We start from the raw sequence: 26,718 nt of genomic DNA, 5'->3' as shown, positions 1-26,718 counted from the left end.
CTATCAGAGCACAAGCGTGCTCTCAAGCTTCGTAAAAGGCTTAACATACGACACCAGGCGTTCAAAGCTACTGTACAACATTTGCTAATCTGACGTGGCCGAAAGGGAAACGGCGTTCTATAAAAGGAAATTAGGATAGGGTGTAACGTTCCGTAAACACAAACACAGTACTGAGAAGTGGTCTCAACTTGTTCAAGGAGAACAATAAGCAGCTAAATCACGACGACTGCGCAAGGATTCGAAGTTCGCTTCACAAGTAGTATTGACTAGATGTTACATCGTAGCGGACATATTACTTATCGAAGTCTTTACCCATTGTGAAATTGTCTGATGCCTACCATTTAGTAATAGTTTTTACCAACCGCACTACTGCTGCTCAAACGTACTAGTATTTTTCCTCTTTCACTTACTGATAACCTGCTATACCAACCGGAAATCGTTGTTGCACAAGAACCAAGTAGTAATCATATTCCCATGGTAATAATCAGCGATAGCCGAGGTTTATCGCTTTGTCTCTTTCGCGCTGAGTAATATTATGAAGTGGTTTACAGCGTATATATAAGATACCGACCGCAAACGCGTTGTGGCGACACTGACCTCTCAAAATGCTGAAACCGGCACTGTTGGCAGCCGTGTTAGCTGTTGCTGCGGCACAGACAGCAGTCAACCAGTTTCCGGAAGGTTTCCTTCTAGGGGCCGCCACAGCTGCTTACCAGATCGAAGGAGGCTGGAATGAAGATGGTGAGTGTATTATAGACGTCAATGAATTCTTTACCGTCAGGCTGCCAACATCGATGTACAGCTGCTATTAGCATAATATCTGCAAACAGTCTTTTCCATTTGGAACTTGATAATAGCTTAAAAGAGTAACCTGGATAGACCTTTCACTACACATATGTTCACTTCCAGTATTATAAACCTGCCATTTGCTAATATTTAAACAGACTCAAAATGAAGTGATGTAGTAATTCTGTGTAACTTTGAATGGCATACATTTTAGATTATCCTCTACAGTGGTTTGTTTTACGAATATCGATGGAGATAAAATATGCCAACAATTGATCACTTAATTTGTAACTGCACGACATGTTTTAGAGTACTGTATCTACATTACTATCGAGATTCTGTAAAAATTAATGGTCTATAAATCTTCATTGTGTGTAAAAGCTTTTGTGTTGATCTTATAACAATGGAGGTATATAGCTAAGAGAAAATCGCAACAGTACGTAAATCCGAAAATTTATAGCAAAGTTGTTACTTGAATTTTGTGGATAACCTATACTAATTATAAAAATGGATTTATGTATTTATATGTGTGAACGCGTGTACATTGAGGTGACAAAAGTCACTTTGACGACACAGAGTAGCGACATTTGCATAGAGTTGTCACTGCTAACAGATAAACAAAACTGCGTGAAATAACCACAGAGCCGCGCTGCAGTCATGGACTGTGCGGCTGATCCCGGCGGAGGTTCGAGTCCTCCCTCGGGCATGGGTGTGTGTGTTTGTCCTTAGGATAATTTAGGTTAAGTAGTGTGTAAGCTTAGGTACTGATGGCCTTAGTAGTTAAGTCCCATAAGATTTCACGCACATTATATCGTTAAATAACCATAGAAATCAATGTGCGGCGTACGACGGACGTATCTGTTACAACAGTGCGGCGAAATTGGGCGTTAATGAACTATGGCAGCGGACGCCCGACGCGAGTGCCTTTGCTAGTAACACGACACCGCCTGCAGCGCCTCTCTAGGGCTCGTGACTATATCAGCTGGACCCTAGCCGACTGGAAAACACTGGCCTGGTCAGATGAGTCTCGATTTCAGTTGCTAGGAGCTGTTGGTGGGGTTCGAGTGGGGCGCAGACCCCAGGAAGTCATGGACCCAAGTTGTCAACAAACCACTGTGCAAGCTGCTGGCGGCTCCATAACGGTGTGGGATGTGTTTACTGGAAAGGGCGGGGGCCTCTGAAATAACTGAACCGGTCACTCACTGGAAATGCTTATGTTCGGCTACTTGGAGAGGATTTGCATCCATTCATGCACTTCATGTCCACAAACGATGGTGGAATTTTTGTGGATGACAATGTGCCATGTCTCAGGCCCATAATTGTTTGCGATTGGTCTGAAGAACATTGCGGATAATTCGAGTGAATGGTTTGGCCACGCAGATTGCCCGACAACAAACCCATCGAAAGTTTATGGAACCTAATCGAGAGGTCTGTTTGTGCACAAAATCATACATCGGCAACACTTTCACAATTATGGACGGCTTTAGAGGCCACGTGGCTCAGTATTTCTGCAGGGGACTTCCATCGACTTGTTAAGCCTGTGCCACATGGCGTTGTTGCACTGCTCGGGGCAAAAGGAGGTCCAGCACGATATTAGGTCTCCCACGACGTTTGTCACCTCAGTTATGTACGTATGTTTGCCCTAAACCACTCGACCGATTTCAACCAAACTTGGTGTACATACCACCTATTGTCAGAAGTTAATCTCAAAAAAGATGAGAACCACCTGCCTATCAGATGGGAGGGGATGGGGGTCAAAAAGCAGCGTAGGCCACGACGTGCGAATTCCATACTTCATTCATCCTGTATTTGAGATAGCGCTTAGAGACTTGCAGAAAACATTAGACATAATGTCAAACCATTAAGAAACATTTCCTAGCTATCAACCCCCAGAAAAATGACGAAAGGAAAAAGGTTTGCCGCATGCAGCGTTAAGCATGACGTTTTCATTTAGTACTTCTTTACTAATAACTGCATTCGCGACAAATTTTCCAGATAGTATTCGCATATACCACTGAACGTACCAACAAATTTATGGCTTTGCATAACGCTTACTTCAGGAAATATGACGTCGTATAACACTGAGATGCGTGAAAAACTGCCGCATCGTGGATGACGTTTAACTTTATTACTTCTTTGTTACTAAATCTATTCGTAAAATATTTCGCAGCAGTATCCACATGTTCCGCTGAATGCACCTACAAAGATATGTCATTCTTCGACATATAGTTCAGGAGATACGACACCATAAACATTGAGCTGCCTCAAAATGACATTGCAATGCGAAATTAATTAGAGATACGGGGGAAATATGTACACAAATACGTGTGAATGTGTTAAATATGTGCGAAATGTATTTGGCATGTACGTACGCGATCAAAGTCACGTGTCTGTAGCTCATGTTAAATGCCTGGTACGACTTCAGCGAAATTTCGTGCACATATTAGTTCCGAACTGGAATAAAATGTGAGAACCACCAGAAGCCGACTGGGGTAGGTGTGATAACGTGAAGAAAGAAGAAGAGAGGGGGTGGACGAGCAAAGAGGGGAAAAAAGAAGATGGGCATAGATAGGAGATGGTTTGCGGAGTATCTATGTAGATGCAGACGTAGATGGACAGAGTAACGGTGAGGTGGACAGGGAGCGAGGGGTGGAAGAAGTAGACAAAGAAAGAAAAGAGAAATAGAGGATAGGAAGAGATGGGCACTGAGAAGGAGAAGAAGGAAGTAGATAGCGATAGGGAGAGGAGGAAATGGACAGAGAAAGGGAAGAGGACTTAATTGGCAAAAAGAGGGGAGAGTAGAGTACTGAGGAGATGAACAGCGAGAGGTGGAGGCAGTGGACAGGGAGAGAGGAAGGGATGGGCAGTGTGGGGGAGAACGAAGTGAACGAAAAGAGGGGAGGAGAAGATTGATTATGAGGGGATAGGAGGAGATTGACAGACGGAGAAGGAGCACATGAACAGAGGAATACGAACAGATGGACAGAGGGAGGGGTTAAGAGCCGATAGACACAGGGAAGTGTAGCAGGAGATGTCCGGAGGGGGGAACAGAAGGAGAGCGAGAGTGAGTGTAGTGTGGAAGAGGTGGACAGAGAGATGGAGTGTAGTGGATGGAATAGAGAGGGATCATACAATACAAGACTGGCATAAACACACACCTGGGCAACACCGGATACTGAGCTTGTTGTAACGGCGACCGGAACAGTCGCGGGGTTGAAGTGACGGAAAGCGCGGCGGGACCCGCGGAGCGGCCCGCCAACAACAACACAACGGGAGAGGACGGACACCACCAACGAAGGACAGAACGAACAACGACAAGTTCGAAACAACGGAGTCACAAGAAAACTTAACAACAACGTCCACTCGTACGCGGAACAGGAAAATAAATAAGCTGCCTAAGGCTAGGTGATATGTCCAGAGACGTACGCAAGGTTAGACTCGCTGGCTGAGCTTTTCTTGGCGATAAAACAGGCGATAAAACAGGCGATAAAACGGTGACGTCAAGTGTAAAATGGCGGAAAAATGCGGAAAGTTAAAACAGAAAGCAAAAGGGGTTGGCAACGTTAATAAAAGACACAGGAATCAGACAAGTAACATAGCACACACACAATTAAAAAACACGGCGACAGTCTGGTTTCTGTTCGCAAGAGATAAAAGGCACACCCAGCGACAGTATGATGGCCATTCGCAACGCTTCCCAAAAAACACAACACGGAACACTCACTGTAAAACACTCGCTGTAGAACACTCACTGTAGAACACTGCACGAAAGTGGCGGCACAAAGATGACACTCCCGAGCCAAAGGCAGATGGTGTAGGGGGGGGGGGGGGACCTGGAGGAGGGGGAAGAACAAGGAGGGAAAAAAACGAACCAAGGAGGGAGAGGACTAATAAAGGGGGAGAAGGGCAGACGCGAGATGGAATGAGAGGAGGCAGAGGAGGGAAATGTAAAAGGACTTGGGGGAGCGAAGGGGGCAAAGAGAGGGAAGGTGGGGAAGAAAGAGGATGGAAGGGGGGGAGAGGGAGCCCGGGAAAAGGACAGAGGAAAGGAGGGGGAGTGAGGATCAGAGTTGATAGGAGGGATAAATGGAGGGAGAGAGGGTATAATCCGGGAGGGGGAGTTGATGGAAGCCACCTTGGGAAAGGAGATGTAGGGTGTAGAGATGGAGGGTAGGGGGGACACAACAATGAAGACGTGGCAGGGGGCGGGTATCGGAGAGGAGAGGAGCAACCAGGGGGTGAGGGGGTTCAAGGCGGCGGGAGGTGTAGAGGATGTGGATATGTTAGAGGAATAGGAGCAGATGGGGGAAAGGAATGAGATCATAGAGGATCCGCGTGGGGGACGAGAGGCGTATATGGAAGGCGAGGCGGAGTGCATGACGCTCAAGAATCTGGAGGGGGGGGCAGATATCCAGGCAGGACTGGCATAACAGAGGATGGGACGGATTAAGGATTTGTAGGTGTGGAGGATGGTAGAGGGGAGCAACCCCCATGTCCGGCCAGAGAGGAGTTTGAGGAGTCAGAGGCGGTTGTGGGCTTTGGATTGGATGGAGCGGAGATGAGGGATCCAGGTGAGATGACGGTCAATGGTGAGGCCAAGGTAGGTGAGGGTGGGGGTGAGGCGGACAGGACGGGCGCAGACAGTAAGGGAGAAATCCAGGAGCTGGAAGGAGCGAGTGGTACGACCTATGATGATTGCCTGGGTCTTGGAAGGATTGATTTTCAGGAGCCACTGGTTACACCATGAAGCAAAAAGGTCAATGTGATTCTGGAGAAGGCGTTGGGACCGTTGGAGGGTAGGGGCGAGGGCGAGGAATGCGGTGTCATCAGCATATTGCAAGAGGTGTACTGGGGGGGGGGGGGGGGGGTTGGGGCATATCTGCCGTGTACAGGAGGTAGAGGAGAAGGGAGAGGACAGAGCCCTGGGGCACACCTGCAGAGGGGTAGAAGGTGTGGGAATTGGCATTATGGATGGTAACATAGGAGGGGCGGTGGGAGAGGAAGGAGGCCATCAGACGGATGTAGCTGATAGGAAGGGCGTAGGTTTGGCATTTAAACAGGAGACCGGGACTGGCTGAGCGAGAGGCAGACGCTTAAGTACTCTATCGGGGGCTCCGCTATTGGCCGCTGGAACCATGTGTTCCACTGTGGCGCCCCCACACTAAATGCGGGCCAGGAGGCGCGCGCCGCCACAGCTTACGGTGCGATGGTGCAGAGACCTCTAGGGGTCTCCAACGTCCATGACCTCTAGCGGGGATTCAAATTCCGCGACGCGCGGTACCAGACAGCTGTTAAAAGAAATATCTTACAGTGGTCACGAATTGTTTTTCAGAGCCGCATACAAGTTACACGCTTCACTCTTCATACAGACGATATACTCTAGTATGCCATCTTATAAATATCCATTTACATGTGAGCAGTAGTCTGTGACATCATTGTACGAGCAATTAATATTTTTTAAACACGTTTCGTAGATTAAAATTAATCTGGTACCTATCTGGGTCTGCTGAAATCTGTGCAGTGATTTGCCTTGAGATACACATGAAATCATTCCAAGAGTGTCCTTCCTGTCGTCCTTCTTGTTTTCCGAATGTGTCAGCGCAGTATGGCGGACGATACTTTCCTTGCAACTCACGGTAAGCGCCTTCCTCTCCAAATTGTGCAAACACTGAAGGCGTCTTACATTCTGTATTTCTATGTTCACTCCTGGCATCTATTTGTCAGGTAGTGTAATTATTTGTGAATAATCGACTGCAGAGTCGCAGCATCTGCTGACATGGATATTTTTTTTTTCACCATCGTTCGGCTACCACTTTGTTCAAATGATTTTTACTCTGGTAAATTAGCTTACAGGTCTATGCATGAGAGAAATATAATTCAGTGTGACAAAAAATTCCCAAAGATTTTATTTGAAAAACCCACATATGTATAATATAATAAGAAAATATTTTTCTTCTCAGTTTTAATGTAACACTGAGCAGCTGAGCCGGCTGTGTGGCCGAGCGGATCTTGGCGCTTCAGTCCTGAATCGCATTTCAGCTACGGTCGCAGGTTCGAATCCTACCTCGGGCATGGATGTGTGTGATGTAGTTAGGTTAGTTAGGTTTAAGTAGTTCTAAGTCTAGGGGACTGATGATCTCAGATGTTAAGTTCCATATTGCTCAGAGACATTTGAACCATTTTTGAGCAGCTGAACGTAGTGCGCATTCTTGATTGTACAGTGTACTTGTGTAGCTGTAATCGCGCAGGATTTGTGCACTGTCGATGCGCTGGGAGAAACTGTGAAGTCATGCGCTTATCGATCGTTATCACTGCTGCCAAAAATGTCGCTCAGCTGAAAATAATCGCATCTGGAGTGAATACGAAGAATGCTCTGACGTGATGAACACTACACACATTCACGAATGGAACTGTGTTGTGGCCGGAGTCCAGACACAGTTTTACTGCCGACACATGAATCATCAGAGCGACGGCCTGCATCAGAGATTAACGACTTGGACAGTTGTAAATAGACTACCTCGTCGTTCCTTCTTTAACAATGTCTGCAGTTTTCAGTATAATTTGCATACTTCAGCGTTCTCCACCACGGGCACGAACTTTTTTTCTTTTTTTAAACGTTTGCCCCTCCTTTCTCAGATGCCATTGCTTGGTCGAGCAGTTATTTCATCTTTCATACTGCCAAATTGTATAGAATATTTCATATATTTCCCCGCTCTCTTGCAGCTGTTATATATTTAGGCTCTGCCTTACCACTGTAGCCAGTCACTTTCCCGCGGAGAAACGATACTGAGGGTTACAGATTGGTAGCAGACGCTGGTTTCTTTTCATGGCCAACACAGGACATCCTCTCTGTGAAGCGACATTCAGACCAAGACTGCCTGTGTTGCCTGGGTATCGTTCCTGGTACATCTAGTTCTACATCTACATCGATACTCTGCAAATCACATGTAAGTACCTGGCAGAGAATTCATCAAACCACCTTCACAATTCTCTGTTATTGCAATCTCGTATGTGCCACCCACGGTGGTCTCGCGGTTCTAGGCGCGCAGTCCGGAACCGTGCGACTGCTACGGTCGCAGGTTCGAATCCCGCCTCGGGCATGGATGTGTGTGATGTCCTTAGGTTAGTTAGGTTTAAGTAGTAATGACACAACATGTCATTCTTAACGGTTCAAAATCTGCAGATGTAGAGGTAATTTCGGGAGTACCGCAGGGAAGCGTGATAGGACCCTTATTGTTTACAATATACATAAATGACTTAGTTGACAACATCGGTAGCTCCGTGAGGCTATTTGCAGATGACACGGTTGTCTACAAGAAAGTAGCAACATCAGAAGACTCGTACGTACTCCAGGAGGACCTGCAGAGGATTAATGCATGGTGCGACAGCTGGCAGCTTTCCCTAAACGTAGATAAATGTAATATAATGCGCATACATAGGGGCAGAAATCCATTCCAGTACGACTATGCCATAGGTGGTAAATCATTGGAAGCGGTAACGACCGTAAAATACTTAGGAGTTACTATCCGGAGCGATCTGAAGTGGAATGATCACATAAAACAAATAGTGGGAAAAGCAGGCGCCAGGTTGAGATTCATAGGAAGAATTCTAAGAAAATGTGACTCATCGACGAAAGAAGTAGCTTACAAAACGCTTGTTCGTCCGATTCTTGAGTATTGCTCATCAGTATGGGACCCTTACCAGGTTGGATTAATAGAAGAGATAGACATGATCCAGCGAAAAGCAGCGCGATTCGTCATGGGGACATTTAGTCAGCGCGAGAGCGTTACGGAGATGCTGAACAAGCTCCAGTGGCGGACACTTCAAGAAAGGCGTTACGCAATACGGAGAGGTTTACTATCGAAATTACGAGAGAGCACATTCCGGGAAGAGATGGGCAACATATTACTACCGCCCACATATATCTCGCGTAATGATCACAACGAAAAGATCCGAGAAATTAGAGCAAATACGGAGACTTACAAGCAGTCGTTCTTCCCACGCACAATTCGTGAATGGAACAGGGAAGGGGGGATCAGATAGTGGTACAATAAGTACCCTCCGCCACACACCGTAAGGTGGCTCGCGGAGTATAGATGTAGATGTAGATGTAGGGGACTGATGACCACAGCAGTTGAGTCCCATAGTGCTCAGAGCCATTTGAACCATTTGAACCAATCTCGTACAGCGCTCCAAAAAGACGAACACGTATTTCTTTAAGTGCTAGATCTGATTTCCCTTATTTTGTTATAGTGATCGTTTCTCCCTATGTAGGTCGGTGTCAACAAAATATTTTCGCATTCGGGGAGAAAGATGGTGTGCACAAGATTCTGCCACAAGGATAAACGCCTTTGTTTTAACGATGTCCACCCCTCAGTATTGTATCATTTCAGTGACACCGTCCTCCCTATTTCGCGATAATAAAAAACGTGCTGCCCTTCTTTGAACTCTTTCGATGTACCCCGTCGATCCGATCTGGTAAGGATCCCACACGCGCAGCAGAAAAGGACGGACAAGCATCCGTTTGCTATGTGACACTATTTCGACAAGCCCATATTCAGCTGCTTAAAAATGCTATATCTGTGATTTCAAAATTCAGCCTCATAGGTCATTGTGTAGCCTGTATTGAAGAATCGTAACCACCTTGGCAGCTGATAATGACAATAAACCAATAGATCAGTTGTATGCGACTGTTCGCAGGGCAATTCATTACAGTATGGATTTATGTTTGATTGAAAGATGATTGAAGAACCGGTATTGAGAGCGTCCTGCTGATAATCTCTTGGTACTCGTAAAATAATTGTTTCATACTAGCTACTTCTCGGAAATGACATGTATTATGTATAGCTCCTGTCATTTGATAGAAATATGAACCACTCTGCAACGATACCTATTCGTGTATGCAGGCAAAGGAGAGAACATCTGGGACTACATGCTCCACGAACACCCTGAGTACGGCACGAATGGCGATAACGGTGATGTGGCCTGCGACTCGTACCACAAGTACCAGGAGGACGTGCAGATGCTGAAGGCGCTCAACGTGAGTACTCACTGGCGTTACGCAGGTGTGGTACTCGGCGAATCTACACTGTTTTGATGCGTTTCAATTGCAGCAAAGAGACCCTGTCAACACATTAATATATTTTCCCAGATTTCTAGCAATCTATACTGTCAATAGCATCTGATTCAACTGTTATCGTCTTTTGTTGTACTCAGACAAAAATTAATGTAATACTGTTTCATCGACGTGTATTATTGCATTTTATAAACCATGGGTAACAGAAGAAATACTTCGGTTGATTGATGAAATGGGAAAGTACAAACACATTCCGGCAAATCAGGAATACAGAAATACAAGTCGCTGAGGAATGAAATAAATAGGAAGTGCAGGGAAGCTCTGACGAAATGGCTGCAGGAAAAATGTGAAGACATCGAAAAAGATATGATTGTCGGAAGGACAGACTCAGCATACAGGAAAGTCAAAACAACCTTTGGTGACATTAAAAGCAACGGTGATAACATTAAGAGTGCAACGGGAATTCCACTGTTAAATGCAGAGGAAAGAGCAGATAGGTGGAAAGAATACATTGAAAGCCTCTATGAGGGTGAAGATTTGTCTGATGTGATAGAAGAAGAAACAGGAGTCGATTTAGAAGAGATAGGGGATCCAGCATTACAATCGGAATTTAAAAGAGCTTCGGAGGACTTACGGTCAAATAAGGCAGAAGGGATAGATAAAATTTCATCAGAATTTCTAAAATCGTTGGGGGAAGTGGCAACAAAACGACTATTCACGTTGGTGTGTAGAATATATGAGTCTGGCGATATACCATCTGACTTTCGGAAAAGCATCATCCACACAATTCCGAAGACGGCAAGAGCTGACAAGTGCGAGAATTATCGCACAATCAGCTTAACAGCTCAGGCGTCGAAGCTGCTTACAAGAATAATATACAGAAGAATGGAAAATAAAATTGAGAATGCACTAGGTGACGATCAGTTTGGCTTTAGGAAAAGTAAAGGAACGAGAGAGGCAATTCTGACGTTACGGCTAATAATGGAAGCAAGGCTAAAGAAAAATCAAGACACTTTTATAGGATTTGTCGATCTGGAAAAAGCGTTTGACAATATAAAATGGTGCAAGCTGTTCGAGATTCTGAAAAAAGTAGGGGTAAGCTATAGGGAGAGACGGGTCATATACAATATGTACAACAAGCAAGAGGGAATAATAAGAGTGGACGATCAAGAACGAAGTGCTCGTATTAAGAACGGTGTAAGACAAGGCTGTAGCCTCTCGCCCCTACTCTTCAATCTGTACATCGAGGAAGCAATGATGGAAATAAAAGAAAGGTTCAGGAGTGGAATTAAAATACAAGGTGAAAGGATATCAATGATACGATTCGCTGATGACATTGCTATCCTGAGTGAAAGTGAAGAAGAATTAAATGATTTGCTGAACGGAATGAACAGTCTAATGAGTACACAGTATGGTTTGAGAGTAAATCGGAGAAAGACGAAGGTAATGAGAAGTAGTAGAAATGAGAACAGCGAGAAACTTAACATCAGGATTGATGGTCACGAAGTCAATGAAGTTAAGGATTTCTGCTACCTAGGCAGTAAAATAACCAATGACGGACGGAGCAAGGAGGACATCAAAAGCAGACTCGCTATGGTTAAAAAGGCATTTCTGGCCAAGAGAAGTCTACTAATATCAAATACCGGCCTTAATTTGAGGAAGATATTTCTGAGGATGTACGTCTGGAGTACAGTATTGTATGGTAGTGAAACATGGACTGTGGGAAAACCGGAACAGAAGGGAATTGAAGCATTTGAGATGTGTTGCTATAGACGAATGTTGAAAATTAGGTGGACTGATAAGGTAAGGAATGAGGAGGTCCTACCCAGAATCGGAGAGGAAAGGAATATGTGGAAAACACTGATAAGGAGAAGGGACAGGATGATAGGACATCTGCTAAGACATGAGGGAATGACTTCCACGGTACTAGAGGGAGCTGTAGAGGAAGACAGAGATTGGAATACGTCAAGCAAATAATTGAGGACGTAGGTTGCAAGTGCTACTCTGAGATGAAGTGGTTAGCACAGGAAAGGAATTCGTGGCGGGCCGCATCAAACCAGTAAGTAGACTGATGACAAAAAAAAAAAAAAAAAACCACTACTGGCCATTAAAATTGCTACACCAAGAAGAAATGCAGATGATAAACGACTAGCCATTGGACAAATATATTATACTAGAACTGACGCCTGGGCATTGAGTCAAACAGAGCTTGGATGGCGTGTACAGGTAAGCTGCCCATGCAGCTTCAACACGATACCACAGTTCATCAAGAGTAGTGACTGACGTATTCTGACGAGCCAGTTGCTCGGCCGCCATTGACCGGACGCTTTCAGTTGGTGTGAGAGTTGGAGAATGTGCTGGCCAGGGCAGCAGTCGAACATTTTATGTATCCAGAAAGGGTACAGAATGAAGGGCAGAGCCGGTCAACCTCATGTCAGCACGTTGTAGGTGTCGCTACGCCACAGGCACAAACCTTGTGTGAATGCTCTGAAAAGTTAATCATTTCCATATCACAGCATCTTCTTCCTGTCGGTTAAATTTCGCGTCTGTAGCACGTCATCTTCGTGGTGTAGCAATTTGAATGGCCAGTAGTGTATTTTGCATCAGGTAGTGTAAGTAGGCCCACAAGTATCCTTTCCTTAATTCATTGTTTATACCCGTTTTAATTTTTTCTGGCGTTTCTTTTAAAACGTTGACACTTTCTGTTCATGGGTGCGTCTCGCGTTGTCACCCAAAGTGTCGTGGCTTGAATGTATCCCCTTTACGTTTACCAGATCTGCGGATGTAGATTTATATCATTTCGATAGCTGTGCCTAAATTATGTAGATAATGCGGTAAATAAAGTATCATTAAACAAAGCTGGGTGGAAAATTAGTATGGGAGAGGCCTTTGTGCTTCGTAACAAAATCCTCCTGAGGAATCTCTTCCTGTCGAATAAGGAATTAGAAAACGTACCTTCAGCTGAAATCTTACATTTATAAAAGTGTACCATCAATTCCTGTTTAATTGTATGTGTCATTTGTCGTTTGTAATTTAAACAATCCTAATGATATTCGTCTCACATTCTTACAGTGTTGTCTTCCACACGAACAGACTTACTAGTTTCATAAAGTATCTCATGTTATACTCCTCATTTATGAACAGGCGGACGTGTACCGCTTCTCCATCTCCTGGGCGCGCATCCTGCCCACTGGAGACCTTGACGTCATCAACCAGCCAGGCATCGACTACTACAACAACCTCATCGACGAGCTGCTAGCAAACGGAATCCAGCCCATGGTAAGAGTGACACATACGTATACGTGTTCGTCATCATCAGTTCCGGCATAGATCAATTCCTCAGGAATATGTGAGTTAGGAGGGGAAAGAATACCTCGACCCAGTTGGTGGCTGGGCTCAGTGAATAGTTGTAGTACGAGCCGGCAGGCAGCAGCACGTTACGGTGTTCTGCAAGTAGCGCTATAGTCGGCCTCTTGCATAGAGACAATAATACTGGCTGCAGCCACGCCTGTGGGCCACTCGCTAATCTGTTTACTTCGTCGTTGCACCCGTACTTTGTTCTCTCAGCTTCCTTTGGTAATTCACTGGTCAGACATACAATGGATAGCCAAAACGCTACAGTCTGGAACCGCGCGACCGCTACGGTTGCAGGTTCGAATCCTGCCTCGGGCATGATGTGTGTGATGTCCTTAGGTTAGTTAGGTTTAAGTAGTTCTAGGGGACTGATGACCTCAGAAGTTAAGTCCCATAGTGCTCAGAGCCATTTGATAGCCAAAATAATGTGAACAGTGATAGTAATGAGATGGTTGTGTTTGACAGTCAACAATGCAGATAAGTCTTTGTCGCTCTGGACTGCGCGTGTTCGGTATGAACTTGGCATCAGTACAGGTTGTTTACGAGTAGTGCACACTTTGTATTTGCATTCAGAGGCCGAGGTCTACGTGCAATGGAAAACCTAACAGAGTTCCAAAGAGGGTAGATTGTCGGTGCCCGATTAGCTAGAGCATCAGTAACCAAGGAAGCCAACTTATTGAATGTTTCAAGAGTCATAACAGCCCACACAAAACATGGAAACACATCAGCGTGTAAATGTAATAGTGGGCGCAAATCAAAACTAACTGACGATATCATTGTACGCTAACATGAATTGTGTCAAAACAACACGAAACTACGGCCACGAAAGTGACTGCAGAGCTCAATAACCACCTTCGACACCTCGTATCTATCGACACTGTGCGCCAAGAACTCCATAAAGCGAATATTCGTGTACAAGCTGCTAACCGAAAGCATTAGCGACGACAACAAACGCAAAGAAGCGTAAAACATGGTGTCAGGAGCATAAATCCTGGACGGTTGATCAATCGAAACACGTCATATGGTCCGACGCGGCAACGTCGGGCCGGGATTACGTCTGGAGAACGCAAAAGAAGCCTACAATCCTGATTGCTTCATTCGAACAGTTAAGCATGGAGGTGGAAGTGTGATCGTGTGGGCAGCCATATCATCGTATTTTACTGCTCCCATAATTACTCTCAAAGGCCGTGTTACAGTGAACGATTACGTGAACATTATAGGTGATCAGGCGCACCCTATGATTCAAATGTTGCTCCCCAACAATGATACCATATTTACCGACGATCTTGTACCCATTCACACTGCCAGAACAGCATAATTGTGATATGGCGAACATGCAACACTACTGCAGCGTCTTCCCTGGCCAGCACAGTCCCCGGACTTGAACTTTATAGAACCTTTGTGGGTAGTATCAGAGCGCAGACTCCGGAGCAGATTTCCGTCTCCCTCGTCACAACAGCAATCAGAAGAGGTTCTGATCGAAGAGTGGCATAACATTCCACTGGAGACTATACGATCATTATATGCCAATATTCCAACAAGAACCGCAGCTGTATTATGGGCTAATGAGGGCCCAACCCGTTATTAATAAGCCATTCCGAAGTAAGTACAGGTGTTTACATTATTTTGCCTATCCCCTGTATCTAGCAAATTAAAACAATCTACCTCTTCTAGCATATGTGAACTTACGTCTAGAGCAAGTATTTAAGTATCGTTTTTACAATTCCTCAACATTTCCTACACAACATCGTCTGGATAGTATGGTCTATCGATTGTTCGAGTAGTATGCTCTCACATATTCAGGGAAAGATACCTAAATCTTATTGGAAGGGAGAGGAAGACGCCTTGTGAAAACCTGAGGCTAGCTAGTCATTCACTGATACTCAGATCACAAAATCTCTACTTAGGCTTCAATGCATCAACATACATATCACATAGTAGACCCGTTACAATTGTTTAGCGTCAAGAAAAAAAGAAAAATGTTACAGAAACTATCTTCGAAATCTGTCAATGTTCGGACTAAATGCAACCAATTTACACATCAAAGAGGAGACTTGCTAGTATTGTTTACTGTCAATAAACAAAAATCTATTCAGACGGTAAAATATAGTTGACGAAATTTATCGCAGTTCTCATGTTGATAACATTCTTGTGTAGGTGTATGTTTACCACATTCGGTTCAACAATACATTCTTCATATAATGATGAGGGGTTCAGTTTACTTATGTACGGTTTTGCAAGGTTTTGGTAGTTCCTTTTATGACGTTTAACCAAACAGCTCTAGTGTTAGGGGTAAAATCGTCGCACTTGTGACTAATAAGTGTGAGGACATTTGACAGCCCTAGGAAATTTAGGAGCGCATTGCATTAAAAGTTGACGGTCTCTTGCGGACTGCCTTAATGTGTCCTCTGTTATGTGGCTGACTTCAATATAATAGATGCAGGCATATATGTAACTTTTATATACTCGCCTGATGTAAATTGGCTGCCGTAAGTCCGAACGTTGATACATTTGGAAGATCGTTTCTGTAACATTCATTGACCCTTCTATGAATATATTGCTAGGCTGTTTGATGAATATCATTATCCAGTGCTGGCATACTTTTCAGATATAGGTAGGACAACGTCTGTATGATTTGGCTTCGAAAATATGTGTATTTGTCGTCTATCTATGCCTCGAAATTCTGACCGTTTAACGCCCTTTTGAAGGATCTTCTCCTATCAATTGAGCTATAAAATGTGCGTGGGATGCGCCGTGAAGATCTGGGCAAATGGTGATATTTTTTTATCGAATGTTTGGAGCCATGGGTGTCGCCCAGATTAAAATTTCGGCCTGGGTCAAGTCAAACTGATTTATCGAAGCAAACTGTGCCTCACCTCGATCTTCGATAGTCGATGAGCACGTTGTTCGCGCTGTTCTCATCATGCTCATCGTTTAAAGTGAGTCTAAGATCACCTTTGTGAGTATTTCCTTTGACCCTCACCCCATAGAGACAGCATGCCGTCAGTGCAGACAGTAATCTTAGTAGTGGAGCTTCTAATACCATCACCTACAGACAAGCCGACAAAAGAGATCCCAGAGTAAGTAACTCAACCTGCTCTCAAGGAATATCATTAATCTTTATTCGAATACGTACATATCGTCCACATAATTTGATAAGTCAACGAATTTCCTACCAGGTGGGCACTGCCGAAAAGCAAAGTTACAACCGCTATGGGAAAAGTGGTCAGTTTTCAAATAATGCTCTATTGCAGTGTGGTTTGATTACTGGGAACAATCGGACAGAAGTATTTTTATAGAAGTACTATACTTGCAAACGAGTGGAAAGTATTGTTTTCACACAGTGTTTACATACATCTGAAAGTGATATTAAAATATTTGTGTACGTATCACTGCGAAACTTCTGTATCGTTAGGAAACCTACCTGTGGTTCTTGTGTATCAATGCTTTTACCGATGGTAAGAAGCCGCAAAAATATCCTTAACTTGTTATTGTTGTTTCGATTTTCAGTCTGAAGCGTGGTTTGATGCAGCTCTCCACGCTACTCCATCCTGTGCAAGGCTCTTCCTCTCCGAACAACTGCTGCAACCCACATACATTTGAATATCTGATTGCTGTACTCCTCTCTTTGACTCTCTCTGAAACAGTTTTCTCACGCTCTCCCCTCCAATGCTAAACTGACGATTCCGTGGTCTACGAGAATGTGCCCTGCCAACTGATCCCATCGTTTAGTTGCCATATACCACAAATTCCTTTCTTCTTCAATTCTATTCAGTATCTCTTCATTAGTTACCTGGCCTAAGCCCCCCCCCCTCTCCCCCATCCCCAAACCACAGCATTCTTCTGTATCACTATACATTTCATAATCCTCCAGTCTCCTCTTGTATGAAATACTTATCAACGATGTTTCAGTTTTGTACGAGGCTACACTCCAGCCTTCAGAAATGATTTGCTGAAACTGAAATTTATTTTTGATGTTAAAAAGTTTCTCTTCTTTAGAAACGTTTTCTTTTCCATTACCATTCTACATTTTATATGTTCTCTACTTCGGCCAACATCAGTCTTTTTACTGCACATGCTGCAGAGCTCATATACTAGTTTTAGTGTTTCATTTCCTTATCAAATTCCCCAGCACACCTGATTTAATTTGATTAAATTTCATTACCATTATTTTGCTTTTACTAATTTTCATCTTTCCACGTTTGAAGACACTGTCCATTCCGTTCAACTGCTCTTCCAATTCCTCTGCTGACTCTGACAGAATTACATCGTCAACGATAAACTTCGAAGATTATATTTATTCTCCCAGAACTATACTTTCTCCTCCTGATTTTTCTTTGGTATCCTTTACTTTTTGCTCAATATATGAATGAATAACGTCCAGGACAGGCGACAGCCCCTCCTTCTCCAACACTGATTCCCATTCATGTACTTTGACTCTTATAATTGCCATCTGGTTTCTGTGCAAGTTGTATATAACCTTCTGCTTTCTATATCTTAGCCCTGTTACTTTCAGAATTACGAACAAGAATTCTAGCCAACAGTGGAGACTGGTCCCAAACTTCAGTAGTAGACTATGTACTAGTGGATAGGCAGATGATGAGCAGCCTCACAGATGTTAAGGTCATTCCATCTGAGGCCTTAGACAGTGACCGTCGGCTGTTGGTAGCCACCCTGAGAGATAAAAAAGATAGGAGGGCAACAGATATACGGGAGAAAAGGTTGAAGACATGGATGCTGAAAGAGGAAGAACGGAGGACCCAGTACCAGACACTGATCAGGAAGAAGCTGCCAAAGGAAGATCAGAGAACAGTGGAAGAAGAATGGGGAGATTTTAAGAGGGCTCTAGTTGAGGCAGCTGAGACTGTGTGCGGAAGAACTAGCACAAAGAGGAGAAGTAAGGAAACCCCATGGTGGAACATCATATGTAAAGAGGCAGTACTTCGAAAGAACAAAGCCTTCAGAGAATGGTTCCAGACCCGAACAGAGGAAGCTAGGGTAAAATATAAGGAAAGCAAGAAAGCGGCACAGACCATAGTAAGGGCGGAGAAGAAGAAGTGGATGGTAAAATGGACAAGAATGTTAGAAGAGGACAGTGAAGGGAACAAAAGAATACTTTACACCATGGTAAGAAATAAGAGGAACGACAGAAGCGAGTGCCTGAGGATCATGGATAATAATGGAAGAGTTGTGGAGGAAATGCATGAGCTCAAAAAGATTTGGAAGGAGTACTTTGAAGATCTGTTGAATGCCGCCAAGCGGGTAACTAACAGCGTTGGAGAGCCTAAGGCAGCAGACGATTGTAATAGTGGGGAAATTGATGATCTAACTTGGAATGAAGTGGAAGAAGCCATAAAGAGGATGAAAGGGGGCAAGGCACCAGGTTGGGACGAAGTAACAGTGGATATGATACGAGCAGCAGGAGAAGTAGGAACCCAGTGGCTATACAGAGTGCTGAGGGTGGTGTGGAAGGAGAACAGAATTCCTGAGGATTGGAAGAAAGGAATTATAGTCCCGATCTTCAAGAAAGGGGATAAAAGGAGATGTGAGAACTGCAGAGGAGTCACCCTGCTATGCCACTGTGGAAAAATCTATGAAAAGATCCTGGAGAAGAGAATAAGAAGCAGTATTGAAAGTAGACTGCAAGAGGAGCAGTATGGTTTCAGACCGGGAAGATCAACAACGGACCTCATATTTGCGGTAAGGCAACTGCAGGAAAGGCACTATGAGTACGGGAAGGACTTAATCATGGCCTTTTTAGATATTGAGAAGGTGTATGACAGTATCTGTAGGGACAAGCTCTGGGATGTGCTGAACGCAAAAGGGATAGATCAAGAGATAACACGAAAAGTCAGAAAAATGTATGAGGGAAGTGAGAGTTGTGTGAAAGTGGGGAGGGAACGTACTGCATGGTTCAAGCTGGAAAATGGGCTGCGACAGGGAAGTGCACTTTCGCCTTTATTGTTTATTATTGTTATGGATGAAATCCTACAGCAAGTATCAGATGCAATTGGAGATCGTAAAATGAAAGCAGTGCTTTTTGCCGATGACCTGATGTTATGGGGAAATTGCGAGAAGGAGGTGCAAGAGCAGTTAGATGTATGGGAGGCAACGGCAGCAGAATATGGAATGCATTTCTCTGCAAAGAAAAGTGAAATAATTGTCACAACAAGGAAGAAGAATAGGCCAAATGTGGATATAACTTGTGGAGGGGAAAAACTACAAGTGGTAGAGAACTTCAAGTACCTGGGAAGCATGATTGAAAGTAAGGGGGGAAACGCAATGGAAATAAATGAAAGGTGCAGAAAAGCAGGGCAGTTCTACAAATGCATTAGGGGGCTTATTTGGAGCAACGAAGTGCCACAGAAGTCCAAGGGAATTATATACCGAACCTACTTTGTCCCCATATTGGCATACGGAAGTGAGACATGGGTAATGCACAAAAGCGACAAAAGTAGAATACAGGCTAGTGAAATGAAGTTCCAGAGGAGCAGGTTGAGTGTAAGAAGACGAGACGGATAGCGAAATGTGTATGTGAGGGAAAGACTAAAGGAGGAACCAGTACAGGACAGGATAGAAAAATCAAGACTGCAGTGGTATGGACACATGAAGAGAATGGATGAGGGAAGAATTCCAAAGAGGATGTTTGATCTGCAACTGGAGGGGAAGAGGCCCAGAGGAAGACCAAGAGATAGATGGGTGAAGGGAGTGAAGGAATGTGTGACGAGAAGAGGAGAGAACTGGACGAAGGTGGAAGAGGGGGAATGGTGGAAAGACAGAACACGATGGAGAGGCTTGTGTTCCCGACAGACCCAGCCAGTGGCTGGAAGCTGTCCAAGATGATGATGATGATGAATTCTAGCCAACATTGTCAAAAGCTTTCTCTAAGTACACAAAATGTCTAGACATATTTCTGCTTTTCTTTAACCTATCTCCTAAGAAAAGTCGTAGGCTCTATTGCGTTGAGTATTTCCCTGGCACCCAAACTGATCTTCCTTGAGGTGGCTTTTAATAGTTTTTTCGTTCTTATGTACATAACTTGTGTCAGTGTTTTGCCACTATGACTTATTAAACTGATAGTTCAGTAACATTCACATCTGACAACACTTGCTGTGTTGGGACCTGGAATTATTATATTCCAAAGAATGTAATCTGAACTTCATCGTACAATAACTAACAACAGTAAATACCTTTGGCCACACACGTGTGATTAACTATTAACAAATGTAAAATGTAACTGGTTATTTCCATTCGGATATTTTCAAATAATATGTGAGTGTGTTTTCGAGTTTGGGCTATGTTATTCGGAACTCGCTCTGCTACCTAATTTTCAGGTAGATCTGTTACAGTGTTGACAGTGAACGTTTTCAGTCTATGTGTTGTGGAAAGTGAGTGACTGGAATAAACTGTCTCGTCCTGTTGTTGCACATTAGTGAATATACAAGTGCACCACGCAAGCTTCATTTCGTAATGCACCATCTACTGGTATAGGCAACGTAGTCAGATATCGTAATAAAATCATTACCGATACTCCCAAACAATCCAAGAAGCGCTCATACACTTATAGCATACGATAAACATGGTACGTTTGACTTGGTCCCGAAATGAACAATATCGTCAGCAAGTTAAGCATAATCACGAAAAGAAGACATATTGCATTTTATTGTATTAGCTGAAAACAGTCTCGGTAAAACCGAGGTTAACGAAGGCGATGTTGGCCTGATGTATTCGACGATGCCCTTTAGCTACACTGTCTAATGGATCGTCCTAAGAAATACCAAATTAAGGTCTGCCTGAAGATGCCTAAGTAAGGTAAAACGCGTAGTTGATAAATAAGAAAACAAGACTGTTTTCAGCTAGTACTATTTAACACTGGTTTGCTGATTCATGCCATAGATGGATTGGAAGAATTTCTACATATTGCGTTTCAAGATGTCTGAAGCATTATTGAGCAAGCTACAGTTTAATTACAAGATATGTAGCGTACAATAGTGCCCGAAACACGATGTTAGAAAAGTTCTGAATGTTAAGATACGCATTTGTAAGGAAATGACACAAATGGGAAATCTCTTCCACGACAATAGAAGCTGTTAATAGGGGACATGCTTACCCCTAGACACTGCGCAGTGACGTGGCATGCTCTGTACGAGATGGTTCAAAAGTTACCTTGGTAGTCGATCCCATTCCCCAGCAAGAGCGGTGTGGGGGTCTGAAAGCGTCCTTCGTGGAGACTGGTAGGATGCAGTCCGCCTGCCGAATGCATCCCAGGCATCTTCTATAGTATTCGGATCCAGGAATGTCGCTGGCCAGCAGCAACTCAGTGTGGGCGGGCATTAACGTCCATAAATAGGAAATCTGGACCAACTGTCAAAAGGCAAACATGTCGTAGCTGCACTTCATCTTTGTACCTCTGAACGTGTACAGTATTCCTCCGACCACGAGCGAAGTTGTACATCTCAGTATGCCCATTCAACACGATGCCTCCCCACACCATGATGCCATCACCACCAAACCGTTCTCTTTTCACTATGTTCATAAAGTTGTGTCGCCTATCAGGTGGTCTCCAGACATACGTGCGACGAGACTCATATTGCAAACTGAAGCGGGAGTCATCTGCGAATAGCGCTGTCCTCCATCCATTCACGGTCCAATTTTGACGTTGCGACTCCACAGTACACGGGCCCGTCTCTGTGTTGGAGTGAGCCAAATGCACACGACCAGACGTCTGGCAAACAGCCCTGCTGTTCTGAGCCTTCGGTACCCAGTTTGTTGGGAAACAGCAAGTCCTGAGGCGGCTACAAGCACTGCAGCCATTTGTGTTGCAAGTGTACTCCAATTCTGCCGGGCAATTGCGGCCAGATATCGGTCCAGCTGGAGGGTGGTTGTTCTTGCTCGACGTTGCGCAAGCGTACAACGAATATCTCCTGCGTCTCGAAATCGTCGCCAAAGCCTCGAAATGACACTCTGCGGAATATCCAAGGATACTGAACTTCGGACTGCGTCTGCACTGCTTTCAGGCAGCCGAGTATTCTACCCTGTCAGCTTCACGAAGAGACTACACTCTCCTCACTGAGGCATGAGTGGTATCATGCGCTGTCTGTGCCTACATTTCGGTTACGTCGCTGTTCACACCACGATGTACTCCTTACCTACACTGAACGAACAAGTAGACAAATACTAATATTTACTGCAATGTTGGGTGATAGCTTACTTTTTTCTTTTCATTTTCGTGGTTTCATGATTATACTTAGCTTTGGGACACCAGCGTATGTGAGGCCAAAGGGATTTTAGAATTTGGAAAAAAAGTTGCAGCGTAGTGGAACTCCTGTTACTAGTGAAGAACAGATGTAGGTTCACCTCGATCATTGCGAATGGTGTTGATCTTTGCAATAGAGGCTGTTTGTGTCATAGATCTGAGACACCACAGCTTAAGTACATATAAACCAGATAAACGACCAAGGCCGCATCCTAGTTCTCAAACGCTCTAGGAATGAAGTTCAGAGGCGTGCCACAGGGGAGTGTTATGGGACCACTGCTTTTCAAAAATGGCTCTGAGCACTATGGGACTTAACATCTGTGGTCAACAGTCCCCTAGAACTTAGAACTGCTTAAACCTAACTAACCTAAGAACATCACACACATCCATGCCCGAGGCAGGATTCGAACCTGCGACCGTAGCAGTCGCGCGGTTCCGGACTGAGCGCATTGCTTTTCACAATATATATATATATATATGACCTATTAGATAGTGTCGGAAGTTCCATGCAGCTTTTCGCGGATGGTGCTGTAGTATACAGAGAAGTTGCAGCATTAGAAAATTGCAGCGAAATGCAGGAAGATCTGCCGCGGATAGGCACTTGGAGCAGGGACTGGCAACTGAACCTTAACATAGACAAATGTAATGTATTGTGAATACATAGAAAGAAGGATCCTTTATTGTATGATTGTATGATTATATGATAGCGGAACAAACACTGGTAGCAGTTACTTATGTAAAATATCTGGTAGTATGCGTACGGAACGACTTGAAGTGTGCCGGCCGTGGTGGCCACGCGGTTAAAGGCGCTACAGTCTGGAACAGCGTGACCGCTACGGTCGCAGGTTCGAATCCTGCCTCGGGCATGGATGTGTGTGATGTCCTTAGGTTAGTTAGGTTTAATTAGTTCTAAGTTCTAGGCGACTGATGACCTTAGAAGTTAAGTCGCATAGTGCTCAGAGCCATACTTGAAGTGGAATGACCATACAAATTTAATTTTTGGTAAGGCGGGTGCCAGGTTGAGATTCATTGGGAAAGTCCTTAGAAAATGTAATCCATCAACAAAGGAGGTGGCTTACAAAACACTGGTTCGACCTATACTTGAGTATTGCTCATCAGTGTGGCATCCGTACCAGGTCGGATTGACAGAGGAGATAGAGAAGATCCAAAGAAGAGCGGCGCGTTTCGTCACAGGGTTATTTGGTAAGCGTGATAGCGCTGCGGATATGTTTAGCAAACTCAAGTGGCAGACTCTGCAAGAGAGGCGCTCTGCATCGCGGTGTAGCTTGCTGTCCAGGTTTCGAGAGGGTGCGTTTCTGGATGAGGTATCGAATATATTGCTTCCCCCTACTTATACCTCCCGAGGGCATCACGAATATAAAATTAGAGAGATTCGAGCGCGCACGGAGGCTTTCAGACAGTCGTTCTTCCCGCGAACCATACACGACTGGAACAGGAAAGGGAGGTAACGTCAGTGGCACGTAGAGTGCTCTCTGCACACACCGTTGGGTGGCTTGCGGAGTATAAATGTAGATGTAGATGTAGATGCACAACACAGGCGTTTAAACGCAGCAATCCACTCAGTAGGATTGGATTGTTTGGGGGAAGAGACCAAGCAGCGAGGTCATCGGTCTCATCGCATTAGGGAAGGATGGGGAAGGAAGTCACCGTGCCCAATCCACTCAGTCCATAGTAGATAATTATATGCGAATTCTATTTTCACGATTAGTTCTCAGTAATTCCGTAGAATTTTGTAGGCGAATATGTGGCAGGTAATGAGGTGAGGCAAATGCGAAGAGATGGCCCATTTTCGCGTCTCTGCAGCAGCCCACATGACTGATTTCTCTGGGAGCGTCCAGTTGCAGGGACTGCCTACACAGTGCTGGTGCAATACATTTTTTAGTCAATCGTAAAGGAGACAAAAATTACTATAATTTGAACAACAATCAGTCTTGAAACACGATTAATTTGGAAATTTCCATTGAATGTATTTTTCATGCCTGTCAATATAATACACTCCTGGAAATTGAAATAAGAACACCGTGAATTCATTGTCCCAGGAAGGGGAAACTTTATTGACACATTCCTGGGGTCAGATACATCACATGATCACACTGACAGAACCACAGGCACATAGACACAGGCAACAGAGCATGCACAACGTCGGCACTAGTACAGTGTATATCCACCTTTCGCACCAATGCAGGCTGCTATTCTCCCATGGAGACGATCGTAGAGATGCTGGATGTAGTCCTGTGGAACGGCTTGCCATGCCATTTCCACCTGGCGCCTCAGTTGGACCAGCGTTCGTGCTGGACGTGCAGACCGCGTGAGACGACGCTTCATCCAGTCCCAAACATGCTCAATGGGGGACAGATCCGGAGATCTTGCTGGCCAGGGTAGTTGACTTACACCTTCTAGAGCATGTTGGGTGGCACGGGATACATGCGGACGTGCATTGTCCTGTTGGAACAGCAAGTTCCCTTGCCGGTCTAGGAATGGTAGAACGATGGGTTCGATGACGGTTTGGATGTACCGTGCACTATTCAGTGTCCCCTCGACGGTCACCAGTGGTGTGCAGCAAGTGTAGGAGATCGCTCCCCACACCATGATGCCGGGTGTTGGCCCTGTGTGCCCCGGTCGTATGCAGTCCTGATTGTGGCGCTCACCTGCACGGCGCCAAACACGCATACGACCATCATTGGCACCAAGGCAGAAGCGACTCTCATCGCTGAAGACGACACGTCTCCATTCGTCCCTCCATTCACGCCTGTCGCGACACCACTGGAGGCGGGCTGCACGATGTTTGGGCGTGAGCGGAAGACGGCCTAACGGTGTGCGGGACCGTAGCCCAGCTTCATGGAGACGGTTGCGAATGGTCCTCGCCGATACCCCAGGAGCAACAGTGTCCCTAATTTGCTGGGAAGTGGCGGTGCGGTCCCCTACGGCACTGCGTAGGATCCTACGGTCTTGGCGTGCATCCGTGCGTCGCTGCGGTCCGGTCCCAGGTCGACGGGCACGTGCACCTTCCGCCGACCACTGGCGACAACATCGATGTACTGTGGAGACCTCACGCCCCACGTGTTGAGCAATTCGACGGTACGTCCACCCGGCCTCCCGCATGCCCACTATACGCCCTCGCTCATAGTCCGTCAACTGCACATACGGTTCACGTCCACGCTGTCGCGGCATGCAACCAGTGTTAAAGACTGCGATGGAGCTCCGTATGACACGGCAAACTGGCTGACACTGACGGCGGCGGTGCACAAATGCTGCGCAGCTAGCGCCATTCGACGGCCAACACCGCTGTTCCTGGTGTGTCTGCTGTGCCGTGCGTGTGATCATTGCATGTACAGCCCTCTCGCAGTGTCCGGAGCAAGTATGGTGGGTCTGACACACCGGTGTCAATGTGTTCTTTTTTCCATTTCCAGGAGTGTATATGTACAGAAAGAAACTGATTTCAGATTTAACAAGAACCTCTAAACATAAGACTGAGGAAGGTAGTCAGAATACGATATGGAGTGGGTTTCGAAATAGAAATTTAATGATAAAGTGTATGCTGTACAGGTGACGATGTACCACTGGGACCTACCGCAAGCATTGCAGTACATCGGTGGATGGCCAAACCCGCTCCTCGCCGAGTATTTCGTGGAGTACGCCAGAGTGCTGTTTGAAAACTTTGGAGACAGAGTGAGTACCGACAGTTACACTGTTTCCTACGCGGGCTTCTACCTGTTGGGATATATCTGACAGCCGTTGTTCTTCAGGTAAAGTGGTGGATCACGTTCAACGAGCCGGAGGTCTTCACCGGTGGCTACGCCTCTTCTGGTAGTCAGGCGCCCTCACAGAACGCGTCTGGCATTGGCGACTACCTGGCCTCCCACACTGTGATCAGGGCCCATGGACTAGTGTATCGACTCTACGACGAACAGTACAGGGCAACACAGAACGGTGCGTTAAACGTCCCTAGTACTGAGTTTCCAATTGATCGGTATTATTTTATTATTATTATACATTTAGTCATTGTACATAATTAACCTAACCATTTTCGTCACAAGTATACAGTTTGCCACAGAGGACGGAGCAAATACACTACTGGCCATTAAAATTGCTACACCAAGAAGAAATGCAGATGATAAACGGGTATTCATTGGATTAATATATTATACTAGAACTGTCATGCGATTATATTTTCACGCAATTTGGGTGCATAGATCCTGAGAAATCAGTACCCAGAACAACCACA

General features: G+C 45.0%; 1 protein-coding gene across 1 annotated transcript in view; it reads left to right on the top strand.

The window, feature by feature from the left end:
* The first annotated feature begins 598 nt into the window (after positions 1–598).
* The window catches only part of LOC124622333 (myrosinase 1-like), a 59,808-nt gene continuing 33,688 nt past the window's right edge, over positions 599–26,718 (top strand). Inside the window, exons 1-5 of the mRNA XM_047148010.1 lie at positions 599–741; positions 9,693–9,826; positions 13,007–13,141; positions 26,040–26,162; positions 26,240–26,423. Of these exons, the coding sequence (XP_047003966.1) occupies positions 606–741; positions 9,693–9,826; positions 13,007–13,141; positions 26,040–26,162; positions 26,240–26,423 (712 nt within the window). The 5' untranslated portion in view covers positions 599–605. The remainder of the gene's footprint in view (positions 742–9,692; positions 9,827–13,006; positions 13,142–26,039; positions 26,163–26,239; positions 26,424–26,718) is intronic.

Source organism: Schistocerca americana, chromosome 7, assembly GCF_021461395.2.
Source record: "Schistocerca americana isolate TAMUIC-IGC-003095 chromosome 7, iqSchAmer2.1, whole genome shotgun sequence".
Classification (NCBI taxonomy): Eukaryota; Metazoa; Arthropoda; class Insecta; order Orthoptera; family Acrididae; genus Schistocerca; species Schistocerca americana.
This window is presented reverse-complemented; position numbering and strand designations above follow the sequence as displayed.